This window comes from Saimiri boliviensis, chromosome 4 (assembly GCF_048565385.1).
Source record: "Saimiri boliviensis isolate mSaiBol1 chromosome 4, mSaiBol1.pri, whole genome shotgun sequence".
Classification (NCBI taxonomy): Eukaryota; Metazoa; Chordata; class Mammalia; order Primates; family Cebidae; genus Saimiri; species Saimiri boliviensis.
Genome location: NC_133452.1, coordinates 32,728,578 through 32,750,971, shown reverse-complemented (window position 1 = coordinate 32,750,971; position 22,394 = coordinate 32,728,578). Strand labels below are relative to the sequence as shown.

The following is a 22,394-nucleotide window of genomic DNA, read 5'->3' as shown; positions in this document are numbered from 1 at the left end:
ACAGGTAATTTTCCTTTCTCTCCCCATTTAGTTCTAGGTACTCTACAATGAACATGTATACATATATCTCAATATATGCCTTCTACAATAAAAATAAGAGCTATTATTAAATTACCCATAACCATAGGACTATTTATTTTAAAAATTAGAGGTACATGCTTTTGAGCCAAATCTTGGAAAAAAATCTGTAGATAGAAGGTTTATGGAAGATGTCATGTGGGGAATTAAAAAGAAAATAAAGTTCTTCTAAGATAATTTAGCAAAAATTAATCTGCAAGATGTGGGGGTGGTAATGTGTGGGCTGGAAATAACTTGATTAATGACCCAGTGGTACCCATCCATGACAATGTTTAATGTTCTCATTAGATTCACCAAGCTGGCAGTCTTGTGCTCTGTCTGGGCTGTTCAAATAGTTTTTCTCTGCACTGATTTCCTTCCAGTTGGACTCAGCATGAAGGGCACTAGATCTTTCTCCTGTTATGGGCTCCAGTGACAAGTTCGCTTTGCTCACTTCCTTCTTGAAAGCAAGAGTGGCACTATGTTTCACTCGCTTTGTAGCAGTGGTATTTTCCTTCACCAGATGTTTAGGATTTATGGGGTGTGCCAGTGGAGCTCCTAATAGATGTTTCTTATTTCTATTAAATAAGGAAAACTTAACTAATGTGCAAGTGGTATATAAAATGCTGGGAATAACTGGGGATAGGATGAATAGTATAGTTGCTCCTTGTTATTCATTGGGGATTGGTTCCTTGGTATTCATTGGGGGTCTGGTATCTGAGGATACCAAAATCCATGGATGCTCAAGTCCATGATCTAAAGTGGTGTAGATAAACTACACACATTCTCCCATATACTTTACATCATCTCTAGATTGCTTGTAATGCCCAATAGGCCTAGACTAAACTTCACTTAAATGCATTCAATGTTGTACTCGGTGTGATGCAAATTCAAGGTTCACTTTTTGGAACTTTGTGGACTTTTTTTTTTAATAAATGTTTGATTTGTTATTGGTTGAATCCATGGATGCTGAACCCACAGATACAGAAGGCCAACTGTACTTGTCAGAATCTGAAGCTTCAACTTGTCATCTCTAACTGAACCTCAGGCACAGAGATGGAATCTCAAGTGGACCAGAGGGTGGCTTCTTGGAGATGGTGAGACCTGGCCACAGAAGGAACAGGATGCATGACAGCTGCCTCCCACACATACATGCCGCATCTAAGGAGATGTCACCACCCCCACGAGAAATATCTACTGTATGCTCATGCTTGAATGTGTGTGTGTATACATAGAGATTCAATATATACATATGTTTCAAAGAACTGAAACAACAAAATTAGAGAAATGCTCATATTTCTGACATGCTTAGAATAACAAGAGATGTAAAAGCAACTCAGAATTAGATTCCCCTTTTACAAAGCCAGATAATGTGGCTAAACCACTGACGGATTTCAATCTGAGGGCACAAAGTAGGAAGAAAATTACTATTTACTCTCAGGTAAGAAAAACAGAGTTAGACAAGGTCTGTCTTGAAATCACTATAGTTGTGTGTCTAAATGGCTTTTCTTTCTGGCAGTTAACAGTGGGACCTGGCAGTTAATGATGACAATGACAAACACTTAGGGAGCACTCACTATGTGCCCAGCACAGGTCTAAGTACCATCTACAGTTCAACTCTTTCAATCCTCAAAACAATCCTAACGCAGCTCTTATTTCTATTTCACAGATGAGGACACTGAAGGACATGGTAGGTGCTTAGAAAATATTCTGTGAATGGAATTAATAAGCAGGACTATATCAATCATTTTATTTTTTCTTTTGCTCTTAATAATAATTCATTCTTTCTCACTTTTGAACTACTTTTACAGTTAGCGTAATACATTTGTTCTCCCAAACCAGCAGGATCATTTCTATAAAGATTGAGAAGAACAGAACACTCTGATTAATATAATTACTCTCTAAATTAAACCATTAGATCTGAAACTGTTTGCATCTGTGGGCAATCACAAATGGTCATGACCCCAGAATCCATCTCTCCTACCAGAGTTGTCTGCTTGTACCAAAAATATCAATAAGGAAATGCGGGTGATATCTGTTTTCTTGAAAGAGCATCAATGGATTATGAGTTCATGATTACAACAAGTACATAATAAGGCAAACCATATGAAGTTGCTGTCTGTCAGATTAAAAACAGCCAAATATCAACAATTACATATGGTTCAACTTAATAGATATTGTCCCATTTCAAAGCAGCATGACTGAAGAATTTAATTTTCTTAACAAGTGGTAAAGGAAATGGGAACAGTTACTGGAATTGAACTAGAAAGGTATTGTTTTATGGCACGGTTGAGTTCCCACAGCAAATTATGTCAAGTTTTAATAAACTCTCCCTTACATAGTCATTTAACTTATTTTGCTTGTATGTTCTGTATTTATGAGTTTTAATATCGTAAGAATAGAGGATATTCATTCACAGATATTCCAAAGTCTTTGAACCACTGCCTATTCTAATGTTTGATATTCTAATAGTAACACAGTTACACAGTGCTTTACTGAACACTTCCTATTTATAGACTATGTAAATATCTTTTTGACACATTTCCAGAAATAAATATAATATTCTATTATAATATGTGCCATTTTCTTTTAGGCTAGTTTTGAGAGACAATAAGCCCCTACTAAATTATTGAGAGGACACTTTTCTGACTACAAAAGAATACTCATTTATGTTTATATTCCAGAACTACTCATAAAGTATTAACTAAAGCCTCTTAAAGTAGCCACGAGTGTGTGATATTATGAAGGTCTGTGCCTGATTTATTCATTCTAAACATGAATCATGATGATAGTTGAGGTTTTTACATGTGACCAACTTACCACTGACCTAGTGGTATGTGCCTGTTTTTTTTTTTTTTTTTTTTTTTTAGGCAGTTTCACTCTTGTTATCCAGGCTGGAGTGCAATGGCACGATCTCGGCTCACCGCAACCTCCGCCTCCTGGGTTCAGGCGATTCTCCTGCCTCAGCCTCCTAAGTAGCTGGGATTACAGGCATGCGCCACCATGCCCAGCTATTTTTTTGTATTTTTAGTAGAGACAGGGTTTCACCATGTTGACCAGGATGGTCTCGATCGCTTGACCTCGTGATCCACCCGCCTCGGCCTCCCAAAGTGCTGGGATTACAGGCTTGAGCCACCGCGCCCGGCCGGTATGTGCCTGTTTTAAGTATCTCCTCTGGCTCCCAATAAACCCAATTCTGAAAAAGTAGTATTTATAAAATGAATAATCTTTGGGAAATATTTTTTACAGTGCTATGTATACGTGGGACGAACCCAGAAAATAATCGCAGAAGTGTGTCTGTTTGAAAATAATAAACAAAGAGGCCAGAGTATGCCCACCTGAATAAATTCTGCACCCAGTCTGGCAAACATTTATGGACTGCTTCCTTTGCATAAAGAAACAGGCTAGCTCCTGCACTCTGGACACCCACCACCATTGTTAAGAGACCTACATGCATGAACCAACCAAATATGTACTATGAGAATAGAGAAAAGAAATAAGTAATTCTCACAGACACTGAAAAACTGCAAAAAAACATCTTTTATCCCAGGTACTTTATTGCTGGGATCAAAGGGGTAACTCACTTGTTTGCAAAGAAGGAGCCTGGCAAAAGGAAGTGGTGGCATCAGCTTTCCATCTGTACAGATAACCCCCATTCCTCCATGAATTGCATGAGATAGGTTTCATTTTCTCCTGGCGGCCTGTCTGGAGCCAGCGCCTCATAGAGTCTAGATAGAAGGCCCTCCTCCCAGAGCCCATTCCCCTCTGAAGGCTCGCAGCCCTCTGAGTCCTGGTCAAAGCTAGACAATGAAGGGATACACAGCCTGCCAGTTTGGGGGTCCCAGTCAACCAGGGTTGTCGATGGCTCTTCCTCTGGACCCTCCTCCGAATCTGTGTGCCCCCATGCCAGAGGGTCTAAGTCTCGGAGCTGAGGGCTGTATGAGTACTGTAATGTTTGCAGACCCAAGACTGCCAGTGCTGCCTGTGAGTCAAATAATCTTCCTTGCCTGGACACCTCCTCTTGCAAACTGAGCTCCTGCTCTTCAGGCCCTGCACAGATGTCAGTGGTTCTTACATCATATTCATATTCGATGACTGTTTTATCTGGGGATATTGTTCTGCTGATGGACTCTTCCTGGGTGAGGGAAGTACCTTCCGAGTTTCCTTCAGAGTCACAAAAAAATTCCATCAAATGCGAAGCATATCCTAAATGTTTCACCTCCTCTTCCTCTTGAGGGGGCTCCAGGTTCCTGCTACGCTGAGGATTATTAAGGCTGGATGCATCACTGCTTTTTCCCAGCAAACTTGTATCCTGATGAGAAATTTTAGAATCCTCCGAGATACTGAGGGTGATAAAGTTAATCACGACTTTTTCAGCAGGCACAAAGAATCTTTTGTCAAATTCATTTCCATAAATCAAAATCTATAAAGAGAAAAGAGAATGGTTTTCACCTTTTCACTTTAGAGAGACATTAAAAACAGCTGTTAGGTAGAATATCTTGTCACCAGATAGTTTTAAAGACCTACTCTTACCAACTCATGTACATGAAAGTTATGCTTGCAATATACAGAAAACCTCACTCACTGGGAGTAGAAGCTTAAAGAGACTATATAAAGACACACAAAAGGCACATGGAACCGGAAGTGGTTCACTGGGTGGTTACTTCTCCAATCCAAAGCTGGGGCTTGGGGCATTGGTGCCTCCTCTTCTAACTGGCAGGAGAGCGAATTCATTTCTTGACCTTTTTTACATTCTGTAAAGTCAGAATCTCAGCCACATGAAGAGTAGCAAAGACTGAGTATAGCAGAGTTTGTGACATTGTTTTATTTATAGTTTGCTATGTACTTGTTAATAAGCTGTGGTTACCTTGGCTGCCTGCCCTGTTTTTGGATATGTTTGAAATGCAGACAGGCATGAGAACTGGAGGTAGAAAGGGAGGGAAATACACGAGCAGGGATGGTTTTTACCCCTTACACCATTCTTATCATGCTATAATAGGGCGAAAAAAGGAAATTCACCTGCCAGTTTATGGCCGACAGAGACACTCTAAATCATGTCAGGGAAGCTCAGATGAGCTTCAAATATTGCTGTGGGTATCCTAAAAGATGCCTGTTACCTAAGAGAGCATGAGTTACAATCCTCACTGTCGCTCTAGCATGTGATTTCATTTAACTTTACAAAACAGAACCTTTAGCTTCATTCTTTTACATTTTAAGTTTCAACAAAATCACAGGCGGCCAATTCTCCTGTGAATGTTCCTTCCAGAAAAGGTCTCCCAGTGCCATTAAGAAGACAACTCTGAAAGCTGAATGCAGGGAGAATCATAGAAAAACTTAGAAATGGAACTAACAGGAACCAAGGTATGTTATCAGGTACATGTGAATATATCTTTTAATAGTTCCCAAGAAAATAGTTTTGATTGTCAAAAATATGCTCAGCCCTTCAGAACCTTTCAGCACATGGCTGCACCTCCTTGGGTTTATCCTTTCTTCTTACTGTGAAGGATTAAGTCCTGGCCATGTTCCTCCTAAGTGTGTTTCTATTCCACGTCTTTCTCTCTAGCCTGACATCCCGCTCTCGTCTGTTAGACTTCAATCGTCTCTCCCCGGGACAAAGCCATAGCTCCCTGGGTGTTTCTCTTGTTTCTAGTCTTACTTCCCTCCAAGTTGTCTCGGAACTAATATCTGGTTGGATCTAAACCATGATACGGACTCTGACGCTCCTGACTTAAAACCCTATGGAGATTTCTCTTTGCTGGTAGAACGAGGCCGAACTCCTTAGAACAGCAACCCAGTTCTCCCCTTTCTTGGACCGACCTCCCACTCTCCAGTCTCATCTTCTCTAGCTTCTCATCCAGAGCCTCCTGGTTTAGCGATGTCGGGAGTTTCCACACATCCACCCACCATTCCTTTTGCTGTTTCTTCTGCCTGCACTACGGATCCTAACTCCTACTCACCTCTCATAACCAAGCCCTGGCATGAGAACTGAGCCCCCATGTGGGGTTTTGGGGCCCTCCTTGTACCCTCAGAGTTCCCAGTGCCTGCTCTCATCTTAGTCTTCACATATGATTTTGAAATTCTAGTCCCTGACTAGGTTCGAACTTCTAGAAGGGCAGGGATCATGACTGAACTTATCTGTGTACCCCAGGACCTTATTTAATCTGGTCATTAAATAGAAAATCTTTTCAAAGCTAAGGAATCCTTATCTTTCATTCTGTCAGTGAGCTAATCCAGAACGGCTTTTTGTTCATTTGTTTGTTTTTGAGACAGAGTCTCATTCTGTCACCCAGGCTGGAGTGCAGTGGCGCAGTCTTGGCTGGCCGCAATCTTTGCCTCCTGGGTTCAAGTGATTCTCTTTGCCTTAGCCTCCTGAGTAGCTGGGATTAGAGGCATGCATCACCACACTTAACTAATTGTTGCATTTTTAGTGGAGATGGGGTTTCATGCTGTTGGCCAGGCTTGTCTTGAACTCCTGACCTCAAGTGATCTGCCTGCCTCAGCCTCCCAAAGTGCTGGCATTACAGGCGTAAGCCACCATGCCCAGTTCAGAAAGTGTTTTTTAATTCACTAGCTATGTAACTTTAAATTCACTCTTCCCTTAAAGGAAACTGTATCTGTTCTAGAACCTCTTCTTCTGTCCTCCTGGAGGCGTGCTATTATAATAAAGACCCCCGCCACACCAAGCACTCACCAAATTTGCTGGGTGTTTCTCTTCGCCAACGTGGATATATCGGTAGACGGAATAGCCCATCACAGAAAAAAGAAACACGGTAACAGATACGGGCAAAACATACCAGAAAATGATTTTAGCCTTGAACTCTGATGATTGATCTGTTAAAAAAAAATTAGGTGGGAAGTGCGGAGAAGGGGTTAGATTGCTGTGATTTGATGTGGTGGGGAAAAAACTGGCATCGATAAGTGGCTTCTGGGCAGATTATTACATTTGGGAACTCAGTTTTCTCACCTCTATGTTGACAAGCTTAAGCTAAATGTTATAAGGGGTCTCAGAATTCTTACTCTCCCTGACAAGAGATAGTCTGAAGGCATCTGAACTCTCCTCAAATGTTTACACTAAGAATACATCCATCATCCAAGTCAGCACATAATTCTACCATCGTATGTCTGCCTATGAGACTCATGCTGGTTCCTATATTTGAAATTCTATTTGATATTCAGGTAACTTGCAGAACTTCAAACGAGCAACAAAACCCTCCTGTGAAGATCCCATCAAATTGCCTCACTTTTCACGCCACCTGTTGCACTCCCTGTTTCTGCATGTTCACTGGAGGACACTGGTGGCATGGTGCCACCTTTTAGGTGAGTAGCAGAACCATTCTTGCACTGGCTGGCTGGACTTTCTGGGTAGGCTGGAGCCTGGGGATGAGTGTAGGGAGGTGGCTGGATAGGGTACAGTGTGAATGGCAGTTGACTCTCTTCCCAGGCCTGCTGTGCCATAGGTTTATGATGAGTAAAAGCCTGTAGAAGAATGAAAAGACCTGGGAAATAGTTTTAATAAAAGCAGTACTGGCCATATTGGTGATGACCAGAGCTCACTGTGACTAACTCATACTTGTTAAGCCACTATGGTGTACTTGGAAGTTGTGATGGTTAATTTTACATGTCTAGTTGGCTAGGCCACAGTACCTAGATATTTGGGTAAACATTATTCTAGAGCTTTCTGTAGGTTTTTTTTTTTTTTTTTTTTAAATGCGAGACTAACATTTCAATCAGTGGGTTTTTCAGTAAACCAGATTACTATTTATAATGTGGGTGGGCCTCATGCAATCAACTGAAGACTTTAATAAAAAATGTATCGACGACTCCAAAGAACAGGAAATTCTGCCAGCAGCCTACCTTTGGGTGCGAACAGCGAACATCAATTCTTCCATGGGTTTCCAGCCTGCCTATTCTACAAATTTGGACTTGCCAGCCTCTAAAATCCTGTGAGCCAATGCCTTAAAATAAATCAATATTTCTAAACAAATAAATGTATCAATATCTGCATCGATATCTATCCTATTCTTTCTGTTTCTCTGGAGGATCCTGACTGATACAGCAGTAGGAAAAAGAGCAGCTTTAGCACAAATGACAAAAGTCCAAGTGTACTCCTTACAAACTAACAAAACCAGCAGGAGTATGACCGGAGCATTCTAATCCAGGAGAATGTTGGATGCTCTCGATCAGGTATCCCCAAACTATGGCCCACGGGCCACATGCGGCCCCCTGAGGCCATTTATCCGGCCTCTCGCTGCACTTCAGGAAGGGGCATCTCTTTCATTGGTGGTCAGTGAGAGGCGCACAGTATGTGGCGGCCCTCCAACGGTCTGAGGGATAGTGAACTGGCCCCCTGTGTAAAAAGTTTGCGGATTCCTGCTCTTGATGCTTGGGCCCAAGAGAAAGCAGCAAAATCACTATCTGGTTAACTATCCAGTTGAAAGCCTGGAAAGAGATGTGTCATGGCTGATGAGGGTGGTCAGCAACAGCCAGTGAGAAAAGTCCAGCATGCAGGCCTGTTGCCGTGCACAATTCCCAAGGAGCACATTCATGACCAGGTTCTGCACAGAGACGTGCCAGTGTTGCAGTGCAGATGTTGCAGATGTCAGAACACCACCTGCCCTGCTTTTAGGCTACAACTCAGTCCAACCCTCTTCATACAATCCCTGGTCCCTGGATTGAGCCTGTCCTAATTGAAAAGAATCATAACAATGACTGATGGCATTCCATATACACTAGCCCATGTTTACTACAACAAACCCATTAAACTGTACCTGTATTTTAGGCATGGGGGACAAGGGAACAGAAATGTGTTTCAAAGAATAGTCCCAATAAAGGTGCTACTGATGATTCAGAAAGCAGGTCCTCACAACAGTGTGCTGGAAAGATATCTCTGGTGATATAACAGCTGGGATAGCAGGAGTTCAGAACTGTATCTGTTCTAGAACCTCTTCTTCTGTCCTCCTGCAGGTAGGCTATTATAATAAAGACCCCTACCAATAACAATTAACTGTTATTCTGCTAATTGTTCTTTCTTTTTCTTTTCTTTTTTTTTTGAGACAAGGTCTCACTCTGTTGCTCAGGCTGGAGTGCAGTGGCACAATCTCGGCTCACTGTAGGCTCAACTTCCCCAGGCTCAGGTGATCCTCCCATCTCAGTTTTCCAAGTAGCTTGGATTAAAGGTGTATACTACCATATCTGGTTAATTTTTGTATTTTTAGTAGTGATGGGGTATAGGAGATTGGTCAGGGTGGTGGGAAAAATTATAGGAAAGATGCAAACCTTCTTGGAAGGCCAGAAGCTTTTGCAAAAGCTTTGGGAAAGGGTTATAGCTGAATGCAGCCTAATCCTCTTATCTTGAGCTAATAGCAAAGAGCAGATAACAAGGGAATGAATGCAGAGGACTTTATTTAGATAAGTTTGTTTATCTGTTTCTCCATAAACCAACCTTTGATTATCCACAGGCATGACTGCTCTCTACTTGGGGGGGTCAGTGATGTTGATTACCCACAAATGGTGTTTGTTTGCGACCCTTGTCATTAAATCAGTTCTAAAATAAATATGAGCATCTCTGACATACCGGGACTGCATGGCTGGACGCCCTCTTTGGGGTCTGTAAGCCATGGGGTCCCCTAGCCACATTCTCACAGGCAAAACACTTGTGTCTGTGAACTCCTTTCATCCGTTGCTTGGCCAGAGTCTGCAGGTCAGACTTGGCAATGGGGTTTCACCATGTTGCCCAGTTTGGTCTTGAACTCCTGGACTCAAGTGATCCTCCCACCTCAGCCTCCCAAAGTGCTGGTATTACAGGCATGAACCACTGCACTTGGTCCCTTTTTTCATATTAGTGAGAAAGTGGGCTTCATCTGCTTACTGAGAAGTTTTGAATTTAATCTGCATTTTGTTGCTTTTGCTCCAGTTGTGTTCATGATTTCCACTGGAAATGCATTCCCACCAGCCGGCACTGATCAAGGTGTTAGTAAAGAGAGCACTTCTCCCAAATACAAATATGATTTCTTCAAGATGCTTTGTTTTGCTTGGCATTTTAGTTTCATTTGATATATGGTAGAGACTCCTTCAGTGTAAATGAAAAGCTATGATAAAGACAGAGTCAAAAGCAAGGCCTTGCGCTTTTCGCATGTACTCACCAAGTTCCCTTTCTTTACTTTGGGATGGTTTCATCTTGAAAGGTGGGAGGGGTGAGGGAGGAGGAAAGCAGGGATTATGGATTCCTATTCATGGCTGGTGATAGAGCCAAGGCATGCCATGGAGGTCGTGGGCCTCTGTCTCTAGCCCAGCTTTTTTGAAAAGAAGCAGATGAATAATGGATGAAGAGCCCTTTGATGCAGGCAAACTTTAGGATTCATTTTCTTTATATTTTCAAGTTTTGAATTCAAGCTCCTCTCATTCTGAAGGCAGAAAAATTAAACAAATGCCAAGCTCACAACTCTGTATCTCCTCATAGGAATGGGCATCTCTAACCATGGTTCCCTGGCAGCCCAGTTTAGAAAATGTGAGAAGGAAATAAATAAAAGGAAACAGAGAGAAGCAACTGTTAAGGATAAAGAAGTGATCACTGATTTGCTGATCCCAGATCCTCACACAGTCAATCTAGTGGCACTTGAACACAACCGGAAGCACCTATAATTAGTATTTCCCAGGGGAAGTGAAAAATAAATTCTGCTTTACAATGATTTTAGAATAATGCTTTGTTTCCAGTGATAAAATTGTCTGATGTTCTTGGAGATCACAGAACTTCTATTGATTAGACTGATATTGATTTTATTTTTTATTTTTATTTGAGGTAGAGTTTCATTCTTGTTGCCCAGGTGTAATCTCGGCTCACTGCAACCTCTGCCTCCTGGGTTCAAGCGATTCTCCTGCCTCAGCCTCCCAAGTAACTGGGATTACAGGTATATGACCCTATGCCTGGCTAATTCTGTATTTTTAATTCTGGGGTTTCTCTATGTTGGTCAGGCTGGTCTCAGACTCCCCACCTCTGGTGATCCGCCCCCTCGGCTTCCCAAAGTGCTGGGATTACAGGCGTGAGCCACCATGCCTGGCCTAATTTTTTAATTTTTTGAGACAAGGTCTCACTCTGTTGCCCAAGCTGGAGTGCAGTGGTGCAACCAGGGCTCACTATAGCCTCTTCTGGGTTCAGGTGTTCCTCCCACCTCAGCCTCCTGAGTAGCTAGGACTACAGGTGTGCACTACCGTGCCTGGTTTATTTGATTTTCTGTAGAGACGAGGTCTCATTATGTTGCCCAGGCTGGTCTTAAACTCCTGGGCTCAAGTCATCCTCCGTCCTTGGCCTCCCAAAGTGCTGAGATTTCAGGTGTGGGCCACCATGTTCAGCCTGATTATGATTTTAAAGAAGAAAAAGGCCATATGTAAAAGTTTTTCATTGTTATTTCATGAAACAGGTAATGGAGGAACCATGGGAAGATTGCTGGCAGTGGACACAGGACTATATGAGTTCCCCCAGGGGGTGAGAACACTTCTGAATGTCAGCCAAGCTCAATGGCAGAGTCCTAGGCTGTTCCATGCATTTCTGGTGGCAGCTGTTTCTGCCTTTGCCTCAACCTGTTTCCTTCAGATATGGGTTTGCCAAAATCTTGTTTAAACCATCATACTGCCTTCTAGTTTTAGCAGATCTCCTTCCTAGACCAGTGGAGATTTTTTTAAAGCTTACCTTTCAAAGTCCTGGCACACTGCTTCTCAGAAGGCTGAGCACGGCGAGGGGGCCCTGGGACAAAGGACTCCACGTGGACGCAGTACAGTGTGTTCGGCTCCAGCCAGGTGAGCACCAGCGTGTGGTTGGTCACACACTGGGACCACTAGGACAGGGAATTACAGACACTGGTTAGAGCCAGACATTTCTTGGACCACCCCAGACAAAGAATTCCAGAAGGAAATAAAAGAGCAAGCCACCATTGAGTCCTTTACTATCAATATAAGCTTTTTTTATTTTTATTTTTTTCCCCAGCAGCAGTTTCAATATGCTCTTTTTTTTTAGCTCAGCAGAGCATTGTCAGGAACTGGACCAATGCTGGGAACAATTCGAAACAACACATGGATAGAGTTCTTATTCATTGTCCTGGGTCCTTGCTCACATGTTTTTTTTTTTCTTCTCAGAGAAAGACTGCAAATGAAAGCTCTCCATCAAAGTGAGTGCACAATCTCCTGCACTCCAATAGCAACACCATATCCTGTTAACAGAATTTCTGTACAGATCTGAAGTTAGTTCTGTAAAATTTCTATGTATCAGCTTCAGCTGTGTCTTGTGCAGCATATCTTTTGAATATCACGTCTCCCCGGAGTCACACGCAGAGAATCAAAGCATCAGGGCCGTTGGCTCCCACATTAGCTACAGAGTAATACATGAATAATATGACCCATTCCATTGCAGGCTTACCGTTCTATTTGATTTAGTGTTCGACACAGACACATTATACTTCAGATTGGAGTATATTTGTTGCATGGAAATAGGAATGTCTTCTGGATTTCTCTTCCACTTCTCTGGAGCCGTCAGGACAACAGAAATGGACTTATCACCCACCTTCAGGGCCACCTCCGGTGGGCCAATTTGTGCTTAAAGGAGAAGAGAGAGGTTATTATCATGTTCAGATGTAAAAATTACCTTAGATAAAGCTACCATATAATGCTACTCGGATCAAAGCTCTAAAAGACACCTTCTTACAGGAGATGCCTCAAAATGTACTAAGGTGGGCCTGAGTTATGCTTAATCTTGAAACCATTTCACACAGCCTGATACAATGATAGAATAGCAAATTCAAGTGTTATATTTCCCTATTCCCATGCATAAACAGTATCTGGTGATGGTTAATGCCATCAAAAATGTTTCTAACATTTTTTTGACTTGAAAAATTGGTGATAAATGACAAAAACATGATTTGATAAGTGGAAAATCAGAGATGTGATTAGAATGATCTAGAACAGAGACTAGGAAACTTTTTTTTTTTGAGACGGAGTTTCGCTCTTGTTACCCAGGCTGGAGTGCAATGGCGCGATCTCGGCTCACCGCAACCTCCGCCTCCTGGGTTCAAGCAATTCTCCTGCCTCAGCCTCCCGAGCTGGGATTACAGGCAGGCGCCACCACACCCAGCTAATTTTTGTATTTTTAGTGGAGATGGGGTTTCACCATGTTGACCAGGATGGTCTCAATCTCTTGACCTTGTGATCCACCCGCCTCGGCCTCCCAAAGTGCTGGGATTACAGGCTTGAGCCACCGCGCCCGGCCCGAGACTAGGAAACTTTTATCCTAAAGGTCTGGACAGTAAATATTTTAGGTATTACAGGCCATATGATCCCTGTTGCACTACTCCACTCTTGTAATGCAAAAGCAGTCTAAGTATGTAAACAAATTAGTGTGGCTTGTGTCCCAATAAAACTTTATTTATGACTAGACACCAACATTTCAAATTCCTGTACTTTTCCAATGTCACAAAATATTCCTTGGATTTTTAGAAACTATTTAAAAATATAAACACCATTCTTAACTCTTGGCCTGTAGAAAAACAGAAAGGGGCTTATTGGATTTGTCCCAAGGGTAGTTTTCTGACCTTTGATCCGGGAGGGCTCTCAGACTTACGGAGCGCCTGTAGGGTTCATTACGGCAGCCCTGAGTGGGTGCTTCATGACTGAGTCAGCCACAGCTCAGGGGATGGCAACATTATAAAAGCAGATACCAGGAAGACGTTGCCCTGGTTCTGAGTTACACTTGGAAATTGCATCATCACACTACCAAGTTCATATAAGAAAAGGCATAGTTGGGATCATCAGGACAATCTTTAATCAGTCTTGTGGAGACAGTAACAGTCCATAAACCCACACTAAATAGAGTCAGTTTTGTTCCTCAGATTACATAGCTTCTATTAAGTACTAAGACAAAGTCAAAATTTGGTATCATTTTCTTCTACTATCAACTTTGGAGCTGGGAGAGATCTTACAGACCACTTGGCTAAACCTTTGACTCAAAGATGAAGACTCAGGCTGGGTGTAGTGGCTCAAGCCTGTCACCCTAACACTTTGAGAGGCTGAGGTGGGAAGACTGCATTAGCCCAGGAGTTCCAGACAAGCCTGGTAACATAATGAGGCCCCGCCTCTACAGTCAATCAATCAATCAATCAATGTGAGACTCAGAGCCAGCAAAGTTAAGGACCTTGGCCTGTCACTCAGCCCACTGGTCCAGAATAGAGACAAGGAGAGCACCTTCCTCTGGGCAAGGCTGTCTATGGGGCTGAGACTGTTAAACCTGATAGTAATATATGTTTAACTGATAATTGCAATAATTGCATTACTTACTTTCTAAAAAAGGATAGAACCGTCCACTCTCAGCCCATTTGGAACACTCTGTCCCCCACATGGCCTTAACTTTGGCATAATACTGGTGTTCGTAGTCAGAAGTTTCAGCAGAAAGATCACAGTAGGTCCTACTGATATTTCTGCATTCTGATTTATTCAGCCATTTCTTTTGCCCATATCTGCTAAGAAAAAAGCTGAATTAATAATGAGGTGCCCTCTATACTTTACAATAAAAAACTCAGTCATTTTATGAAACTGAATGGAACTAAAGACCTTCTCTTCAGAAAAACAAAAGTGCCTGTCATTGAGATAAAAAAGAATCCACTTTTGCTGTGGGCAATTTTTTTCATTAGCTGTCAGGAACATGAGTCAGAGTTTCTGTAATCACCTTTCTTTCTGTGAATTATAATGTGCATAGTACATTTTGAAAGCATGTATTTTATTGTTATTCTTTGGCTACAGTATAATTTTTACATATTGTATGATCAATTCTTCTAGTAATTATCTATGTAGGTTTTTAGTCTACTATGTACACAAGGTCACTTTGATGGATTGTTTTAAGGACAGTTTGTCATTTTTTGGGGGGAAGAAAAATTACCTTGACGGTCCCATAGCATATAAAAATATAAGCATCAAGAATTCTAGGAAAAATACACGTGGCTGGAATGCATACAAAAATCTGCATTTTCAATAATGACAGTGATGATGGTGATGATTATATTGACTAGGTTGGTCACATTGATTTTCCTTTTCTTTACTAAAAACAGAACTCCCACAGCAAATAGGGATGGGGGCAATATTTTTAGCCCTTTTCAGGTGAGAGAAACCAAAGTGTAGAGTTCAGGTGACATATGATAAGCCAGTGAAAGGAACAGGGGAGGGAGCATGGGAAAGCTGATGGGTTACAAGTGGCAGCCTAGGTAACAGCTGAGAGGACACTGCAGGGGTCCAGGGGAAGTCGTAGGTCACTTGGACAAGGATAGGGACAGTAGGACAAATAAGGACAGGACAAAACCAAAAAATATTAGGAGAAAGGACTTGGTGATAGAGAACATGTAACAGATTAGGGAAATGAAAGTGGTAAGGATGCTGTCTCTTTCTGTCTAGAGTAGATGGGTGGAATGGTGGTGACAGTTGCCAAGATAAAGAGCACTGAGACAGAGCAGATTTGGGAAATGCATGGAGAGGCATAGCAGGAGGGAAAGATAAGACATTTACTTTTGATGTCTTGAACCTGAGTATGTAAGAAATATTCCAATGCAGACGCCTAGTGGGCAAAGCGGCTCAGGAGAGACATGTGAGGGGGAGGTAGGGATTTTGGAGTCAATGGCATCAAACTGCTCACTGAAGGCACAGGCATGAATGAATTATCTGTGGAGACAAAACAAAGTCTAGGATAAAATTTCAGCAGCATCAAGATTTAAGGGTTGGATAGAAAGAAGACCTGGAAGTTGCAGCTATAGATGAGAAAAAAACATTATCATAAAGGTCAAGGGAAGAGTGCCTTGAGAAAGAGGATATATCCATGCATTGCCAAGCTTATGGCTGTCATCTCTTTTCAGAATATGGCAACAGATTTCTGAAAGTAAAGATGTTTCCCATTTCCTAAGTATCATACGTACCAAAGACATCAGAAACATAGCCAGATGTTACTGACCAACTTCTCCATCCAAGTGATCACTGTTACTTAGGGGCTTTCAATTTTTTTTGACCATGATCCACAGGGGAAAAAAATATATTTTACTTTGTGATTCAGCTCACAACATATACAACTATCTAACATATTAAAACAAAAATTTTACAAGAAAATATTTAAACTTTACCACATGCCTTGCATTCAGTTATTTTTTTGGTCCACTCCATTCCACACCATTCCATTCCTTTCCATTAAAAGTAATGTTAGTTATGTCCCTCAACATTCATTTCACGACTCATCAAAGAGTCTTGAGTTGTGGTTTGAAGACTATTGCCATTGCCCATGTGACCCCTCCCTCCTCAGACTTCCTCACCCTGCCAAGGGCAGGGTAGCTTCCCATGACAGATGCTGATGCAGGAGAAAAGGCTCTTTACAAGATTTTGAACAAGATAGATGAATAATAACCAGAATCACTCAGCATATATTCCAGTAATAACACTCATGCATGGCAAACATTCATGTGGGGCCTTCAGTGGTCTCTGATTTACAAGCTTTATCTCATCTAATTATCATAACAATCCTAGGGGGTAGGTACTCTTATTTTCATCCCATTTTACAGATGAGGAAGCTGAGGCTTAGGGAGATTAAGGGATCGACTCAAATGCACATGACTAGTAGAAGGCATACCTGGGATTTGAACTATTCCTCCCTGACTCCAAAACTTCTGTTTTTAGTGCTACATTCTATTTTTTGCATTAAACCCTTTTGGTGGATAGAATTTAAACTTTTGTTAAATTTTCACCTTGCAAAGAAACTTCACTCAAAAGTATAAAAGTATAATCTGTAACTTACCCAGCTAGGTTCAAAGCCTGGCTATGAACTATGGACTCTCTGACTGCAGAGCTGAGCTTGGAGCCCTCTGGCAGTGAAACACGCTGCCCTCTCTCTGCTCCTTTCCATCTTTCACGTGCACAGGCATGTAAGAACTCTGACGTGGCAAGCTTCTTTTAAAGTACATTATTTTTAAAAGTTGCACAATCTAAGTATCTGCTCACACAGAGCAGTGATGACTCCGCCTGTTTTGAAAATCCCTTTTTGAATCCCATAAAACACAGGACAGAGCAAGCTCTTTGCTCCACCTAATGGAAAAGGAAGCAAGGACATGCTCATGAACTACTTCTCTCTGCAAAGCGACTTCTTTCCTCTAACACTGGTTCCTGAGAAACCCCTTGGAAATGAGAATGAGTTTCTAGATAAATGAGGTCACTGTGAACCGCTGCTGAAGTCTTTCACTGGCTTTAGTGGTCTGATTTTTTTTTTCAAAGGCAACACTGACTTGATTCGTTTTTGAAAATATGGTAAATGTTTGTCAATTCAAACAATCAAACAATTCAGAAAGCATAATCAAAAGAGAAACAAATCACCCTAAAACCCATTACTCCAGAACATTTGGTGTGTATGATTCTGGATATCTCATTGTGCTTCTGTATAAACAGAAGGACGATTAGAGAGCAGAATAGATGGACAAAAATTAGATTGTACCATACATATGGTTTTAATAAAAGTAGTCAATTCAATGTGCCTTGAACTTTAATAGAGAAAAGATATTGAAGTGAAATTAAAGGAACGGCTAAAGTGCAAATGTTTGTCACCACAAGAGATATTTGTTCCTAAAAGAGCTTTTAAATTAAGAAAATGGTTTGTGAAAAATATTGAGGTTAATTATTACAATAATGAAATATTGTCATTTTAGATCACTTCTAAGGGCTTCTGGCTGTGAAAATTAGCACGTGGTTTTCCCCCACCTATTCCACCTTATATTATTGTTTAAGTTCAAATTATTTTATCGAAACTTTTATAATGACATTTCCATCACTATTTAGTCTTAGCTCTACATTTAGATGAATTCAATGCATGCCACCATTCTTTTTTGTCATCACTAAGCTCTTCTTTTGGGTTGTCTTTATCTCTCGGTTAGCTGGAGGTCATCCTTAGTGCTCCACCTCATCCTCAGGAAGGTCTCAGGAAAGTGATCTCCTGAGTTTCCACCTGCTTCCAAACACCAGTCTATTGAACTTAGTGAGAGCCTCAGGTCATACCTGTCTTTACCTCAGAAGACGTATTCTGTTGAGTGTTGTCAGACTGAAATTTCCCTTTTCTCCCAACTTGAGTTCTGCTTTTGCTAAAATGGGCATGAATCATTTAATTTTCTTAAAGTCCAGTCACTTCACCAGGCTATGTCTTGCTACTGTTTTTACCAAATTTTTTCTAGACATACCACACATTTATGATACACAGTTCCAAACAGTCTTCATTACCTGTTCAACCATTACTATCACTTAGCTCTAACAGGTTTTTCATCTTGATACAGTATTTTTATATTCCAATATTCCTAAGCTCTGCACACTTCCTCAAAAAAAAAAAGTTCTCCCTGTTGTCTTAGAATCTCCTTTCACTGTTTTCTTTGAGCTTTACCTTTACAGATCCTGTTGTTTATGTACTCTGACAAAATTACTGTTATTGGTTTTAATTCTTTCTTACTTCCACAGCGAAGCTTTTTGGAAACCTGTATTCTTTTTTCCTCTTTACCCCTCCAAGTAATTATGAGTAGGTGCTATGCTAGTTTCTTTGGGGCTATTGCTCTTTGAGTGGGGCCAGCTGTTTGTTGAACAGGCAAATGGATATAAGAATAGGGCTCAGAAAATGAGCTTTTGCTCTCCACAATTTCTTTTTTTTTAAGATAAAACCTGGCTTTATCACCCAGACTGGAGAAAAGTGGTATGATCTCAGCTTACTGCAACCTCCACCTCCTGGCTCAAGCCATCCTCCTACCTCAGCCTCCCAAGCAGATAGGACTACTGGCATGTACCCTCATAACTGGTTAATTTTTTGTATTTTTTGTAGAGACAGGGTTTCATTATATTTCCCGGGTTGGTCTCGAACTCATGAGCTCAAGCGATTCATAAGTCTCAGCCTCCTATAGTGCTGGGATTACAGGTAAAAGTTACTGCATCTGGCCAGTGATCTCCATAATTTTAAACTTCTGTTTCCATCAAACACCCGCTCATAAAATCTCTTATTGTTTTTGCTGGGAAGGCTGCCTGCCCTCAGGTTTTAGGCTGCAGGAGGCTGATGTTGCAGCCTTTCTGGGCTGCCTCCCAGCCAGTGCTACCTCTCTTTCCTCCTGTCCCCTGCTCACTCCCAGCTTCTCCCTGGGCTGGGACGGAGCCTCTGCAATGAACATGTCCTGTGTGCCTGATTTCTATTTCAGCTCCTCCATCTCTGACATTCTGTGCCACCCAGCTGGGGCTCCACGGGGACATTTCCTTAATTTCTGGTGGGGGCAATCCTTAGATTTCCATACTCTCAGATTGTGAAGTGGGCCTCTTAGTACTGTGACACTTATTTTCGTGAAATCGTTTCCTGTGGTTGGAGCTGGGAAGGTATAGGTTTGCTTTCCGCTTCTGCAGCTGTTTTCTTTCAGATTCCATCGGATCCGGCTTAGGTGCTTCCTAGTTTGTGGTTGGAGTTGTGGCCATTTTCTTTGTTTCTCTGAATCTGTTTTGCATTCTTTCTTGTTTGCAATGAGTTTTGAGGGCCAGATGAAACGCCTATTCACTGCTATCTTTAAGTAAAACAGCTGAATGCACAAAATATGCACATAGTTTCAGGGAGTCTAAGGATGCCAATAATTCCAAACAGCTTAGAAATTTCAGAGATGATGGGCTGCTTTATTTGCTCTGCTACCTCATAATGTTTTGACTAACTTCTTTTCTCTGTCTAAATAGCATTTCCTTGCCTGAGCCCCCTTCTGTCTCCATGAAGAAACTGTTTTCTAATTTAACCTTACAAAACATCAAGAAAACTTAACCGGAAACATCTAAAACTTTTCTCTTTTTCAAACACATTTAATACCACAGATAGTTTATCTTTGCACAATTCACAGGAGTCTGAGTCTTGTGTGTGTAAGCCAGCCAAAAGGAAAGAAGAAACTTACATGAAATACTGCACAGTGTAAGTAACTTTAACTCCTTGAAGATCCTCTGGTTGATTCCATTGCAGGACATTCTTCATGTTGATGGATAAGAAGGTGATGTTTGCAGGTTTAGGCAAACCACCAGAGACACAGGGAACTAAAAAAGGAGCACAGAGGAATTGAGGTCTTAGCGGTAGAAAAGGTAAACATGATTAGTGTAGTAGTTAGTCTCCAGAGATGGCCCCCAGTACACCATGCCCTCCAGCATGCATGTCCTATGTAACAGCTCTCAAATGGAAAAGAGAATGTGGCAGAGGGGGCCTTAGGAGTCAGCTGTGGGATGAGAGGGCAGGTTCTAGGCAGAGAAACTCAAGATGGGAAAGGGCGTATCCAAAAATCCAGTGTCTTTGGAACTGTCAAAAGATCAGTTTGGAAAGCTGACGAAGAGGACAGTGGCCAAGATGAATCTAAGGAGTACAAAGGAGCCAGATCCCCCATTTCTCTAAACCCTGGGAAAACATCTGGACTATATTTGAAATTCATAGGAGAGTACTGAAGCCTCTGCAGCAGGGGAGAATATGAACCGATTTATATTTCAAACGGATCACTTCACTGCTGAAGGGAGAAAAGACTGGATGGACCAAGGGGAGAAGGGAAAAGGCAGCGAGGCCATAACTGCATTAGCCCCAGTATGCACCAAGATGCAGGCTGTGGAGAGGGAGATGCGTGGACAGCTTGGAACTCAAGTTTCAAACTAGTGGTGGGACCTGCCGATGAAACACGGGTTCCATCAGGAAGAAAGTGGCTGTGCTGTGAATGCAAAATTAACAGATTAAGATCTAGCAAGGAATGCTCATGTTTTCATCTATTTTGATGATGCAAAGGAGTGATAAAAAATAGAATTAGGTGGGATGCTTGGGCTCACACCTAATCCCAGCACTTATGGAAGCCAGATCACTCAAAGGCAGGCAGATCACTTGAGGGCAGGAGTTTGAGACCAGCCTGGCCAACATGGTAAAACACTGTCTCTACTAAAAATACAAAAATTAGCCAGATTTGGTGGCAGGCATCTGTAATCCCAGCTACTTGGGAGGCTGAGGCAGGAGAATTGCTTGAACCCACGGGGTGGAGGTTACAATAAGCTAAGATCCCACTGCTGCAGTCCAGTCTGAGTGACAGAGTGAGACTCTGTCTAAAAACAAAACAAAACAGAATTAGCAGAGTTTTTTTTTTTTTTAAGGAAAAGAAATAGTACATTTGAAAAAGAAATACAATTTTATAACTAGTATTCTCTTTTGTTTAAAAAAATTTGCAAAATTTTTAGGCACTGTGTTTGCTTCAAGTTTGAAAAACACGAAGAAAGACATTCCTGAATAAACATCTCAGTGGAGAAAAATCAATTTTCTAACCTGCTAGTACTGATAAGATCATCGAATCAACACCAAAGTGAAAACATGTCACACCCACATTGCTATCAGGAAATGGGTCCCAATTAATGAGTAACAAATACATTTTAACAAATATATTTGCTGTCTGGAAGCATGGCTCTGCTTCTCTGCAATTTTTGAGATTTCACATCCCAAATTAAAAAGCCCTTGGATCGGTGCACAGTTTTGTTTCGGGAGTGCCAGATCATCATGACTTTGGTTTGGTACACACATTCCTCAGATGGGTGGGCCCAACCTCTCCTTTTGCAATTCTGCCAAATGCACCATGTTCACCAGCCACACCAAAATACTTTCAATACCTGAACTTACCCTGTTGTTTCACACCTTGACAGTTTAGGTCCCTTCTGCCTACGGTATCTTTTGGAACTAAGAGACAGACCCCTTGTTCTTCTACGTGTGCATCACTGAATAAATATTGGCTTGTGCTATTTTAATGACATGATTGTGCTGAGATGTGCAGGGTATGTATGGTCTCCACTAAAGTGAGCATTCCTGACCACAGACTTCTGGGTAGGAGGCTGATCTTTCCCAGAGGAAACAGAACTCAGAAGACTGAGGGAAGGGGTATCAACTCCGGATTCCATTTGAGGTTTGAATGAGGAAGGATATGTGAGGATGCCCCTTTGAGTTGTGGGTATAAAGATGGTCTCTGCCTTTACAAAGCTGTGAGGAGTAGGCAAGGAACTATCTGCTTAATGAACTTCGAGGTAATGATTGATGGCCCGTAGCTTGTAAGCCACCTCGAGATCTGTGTTCCCTCTCAGTGTTTATTTCCCTTTTGTTATATTATACCTTGGCGCCATAATGGAATGTTTGTGTTCCTCCTCCCCACCAAAAAATTCACAGGTTAAATCCTAACACCCAATGTAATGGTGTCTGCGGGTGGGGCCTTTGTAAGGTGATTAGGTCATAAACGCAGTTCTCATGAGTGGGATTAGTGCCCCCATAAAAGAGACCC

At 41.7% G+C, this 22,394-nt stretch overlaps 1 protein-coding gene across 5 annotated transcripts in view; it reads right to left on the bottom strand.

The window, feature by feature from the left end:
- Positions 1–3,596: 3,596 nt before the first annotated feature.
- The window catches only part of IL20RA (interleukin 20 receptor subunit alpha), a 39,078-nt gene continuing 20,280 nt past the window's right edge, over positions 3,597–22,394 (bottom strand). For 2 of the 5 annotated variants that reach the window (XM_074397393.1, XM_074397394.1), the window contains 6 exons: positions 20,010–20,145; positions 14,377–14,558; positions 12,467–12,642; positions 11,744–11,888; positions 6,749–6,888; positions 3,597–4,480 (listed from right to left, as the gene is read on the bottom strand). In XM_074397393.1, coding sequence (XP_074253494.1) covers positions 3,683–4,480; positions 6,749–6,888; positions 11,744–11,888; positions 12,467–12,642; positions 14,377–14,558; positions 20,010–20,145 — 1,577 coding nt within the window. In that variant the 3' untranslated portion in view covers positions 3,597–3,682. The remainder of the gene's footprint in view (positions 4,481–6,748; positions 6,889–11,743; positions 11,889–12,466; positions 12,643–14,376; positions 14,559–20,009; positions 20,146–22,394) is intronic. The other 3 variants (XM_039467889.2, XM_074397395.1, XM_039467887.2) reach the window with 2 other exon arrangements.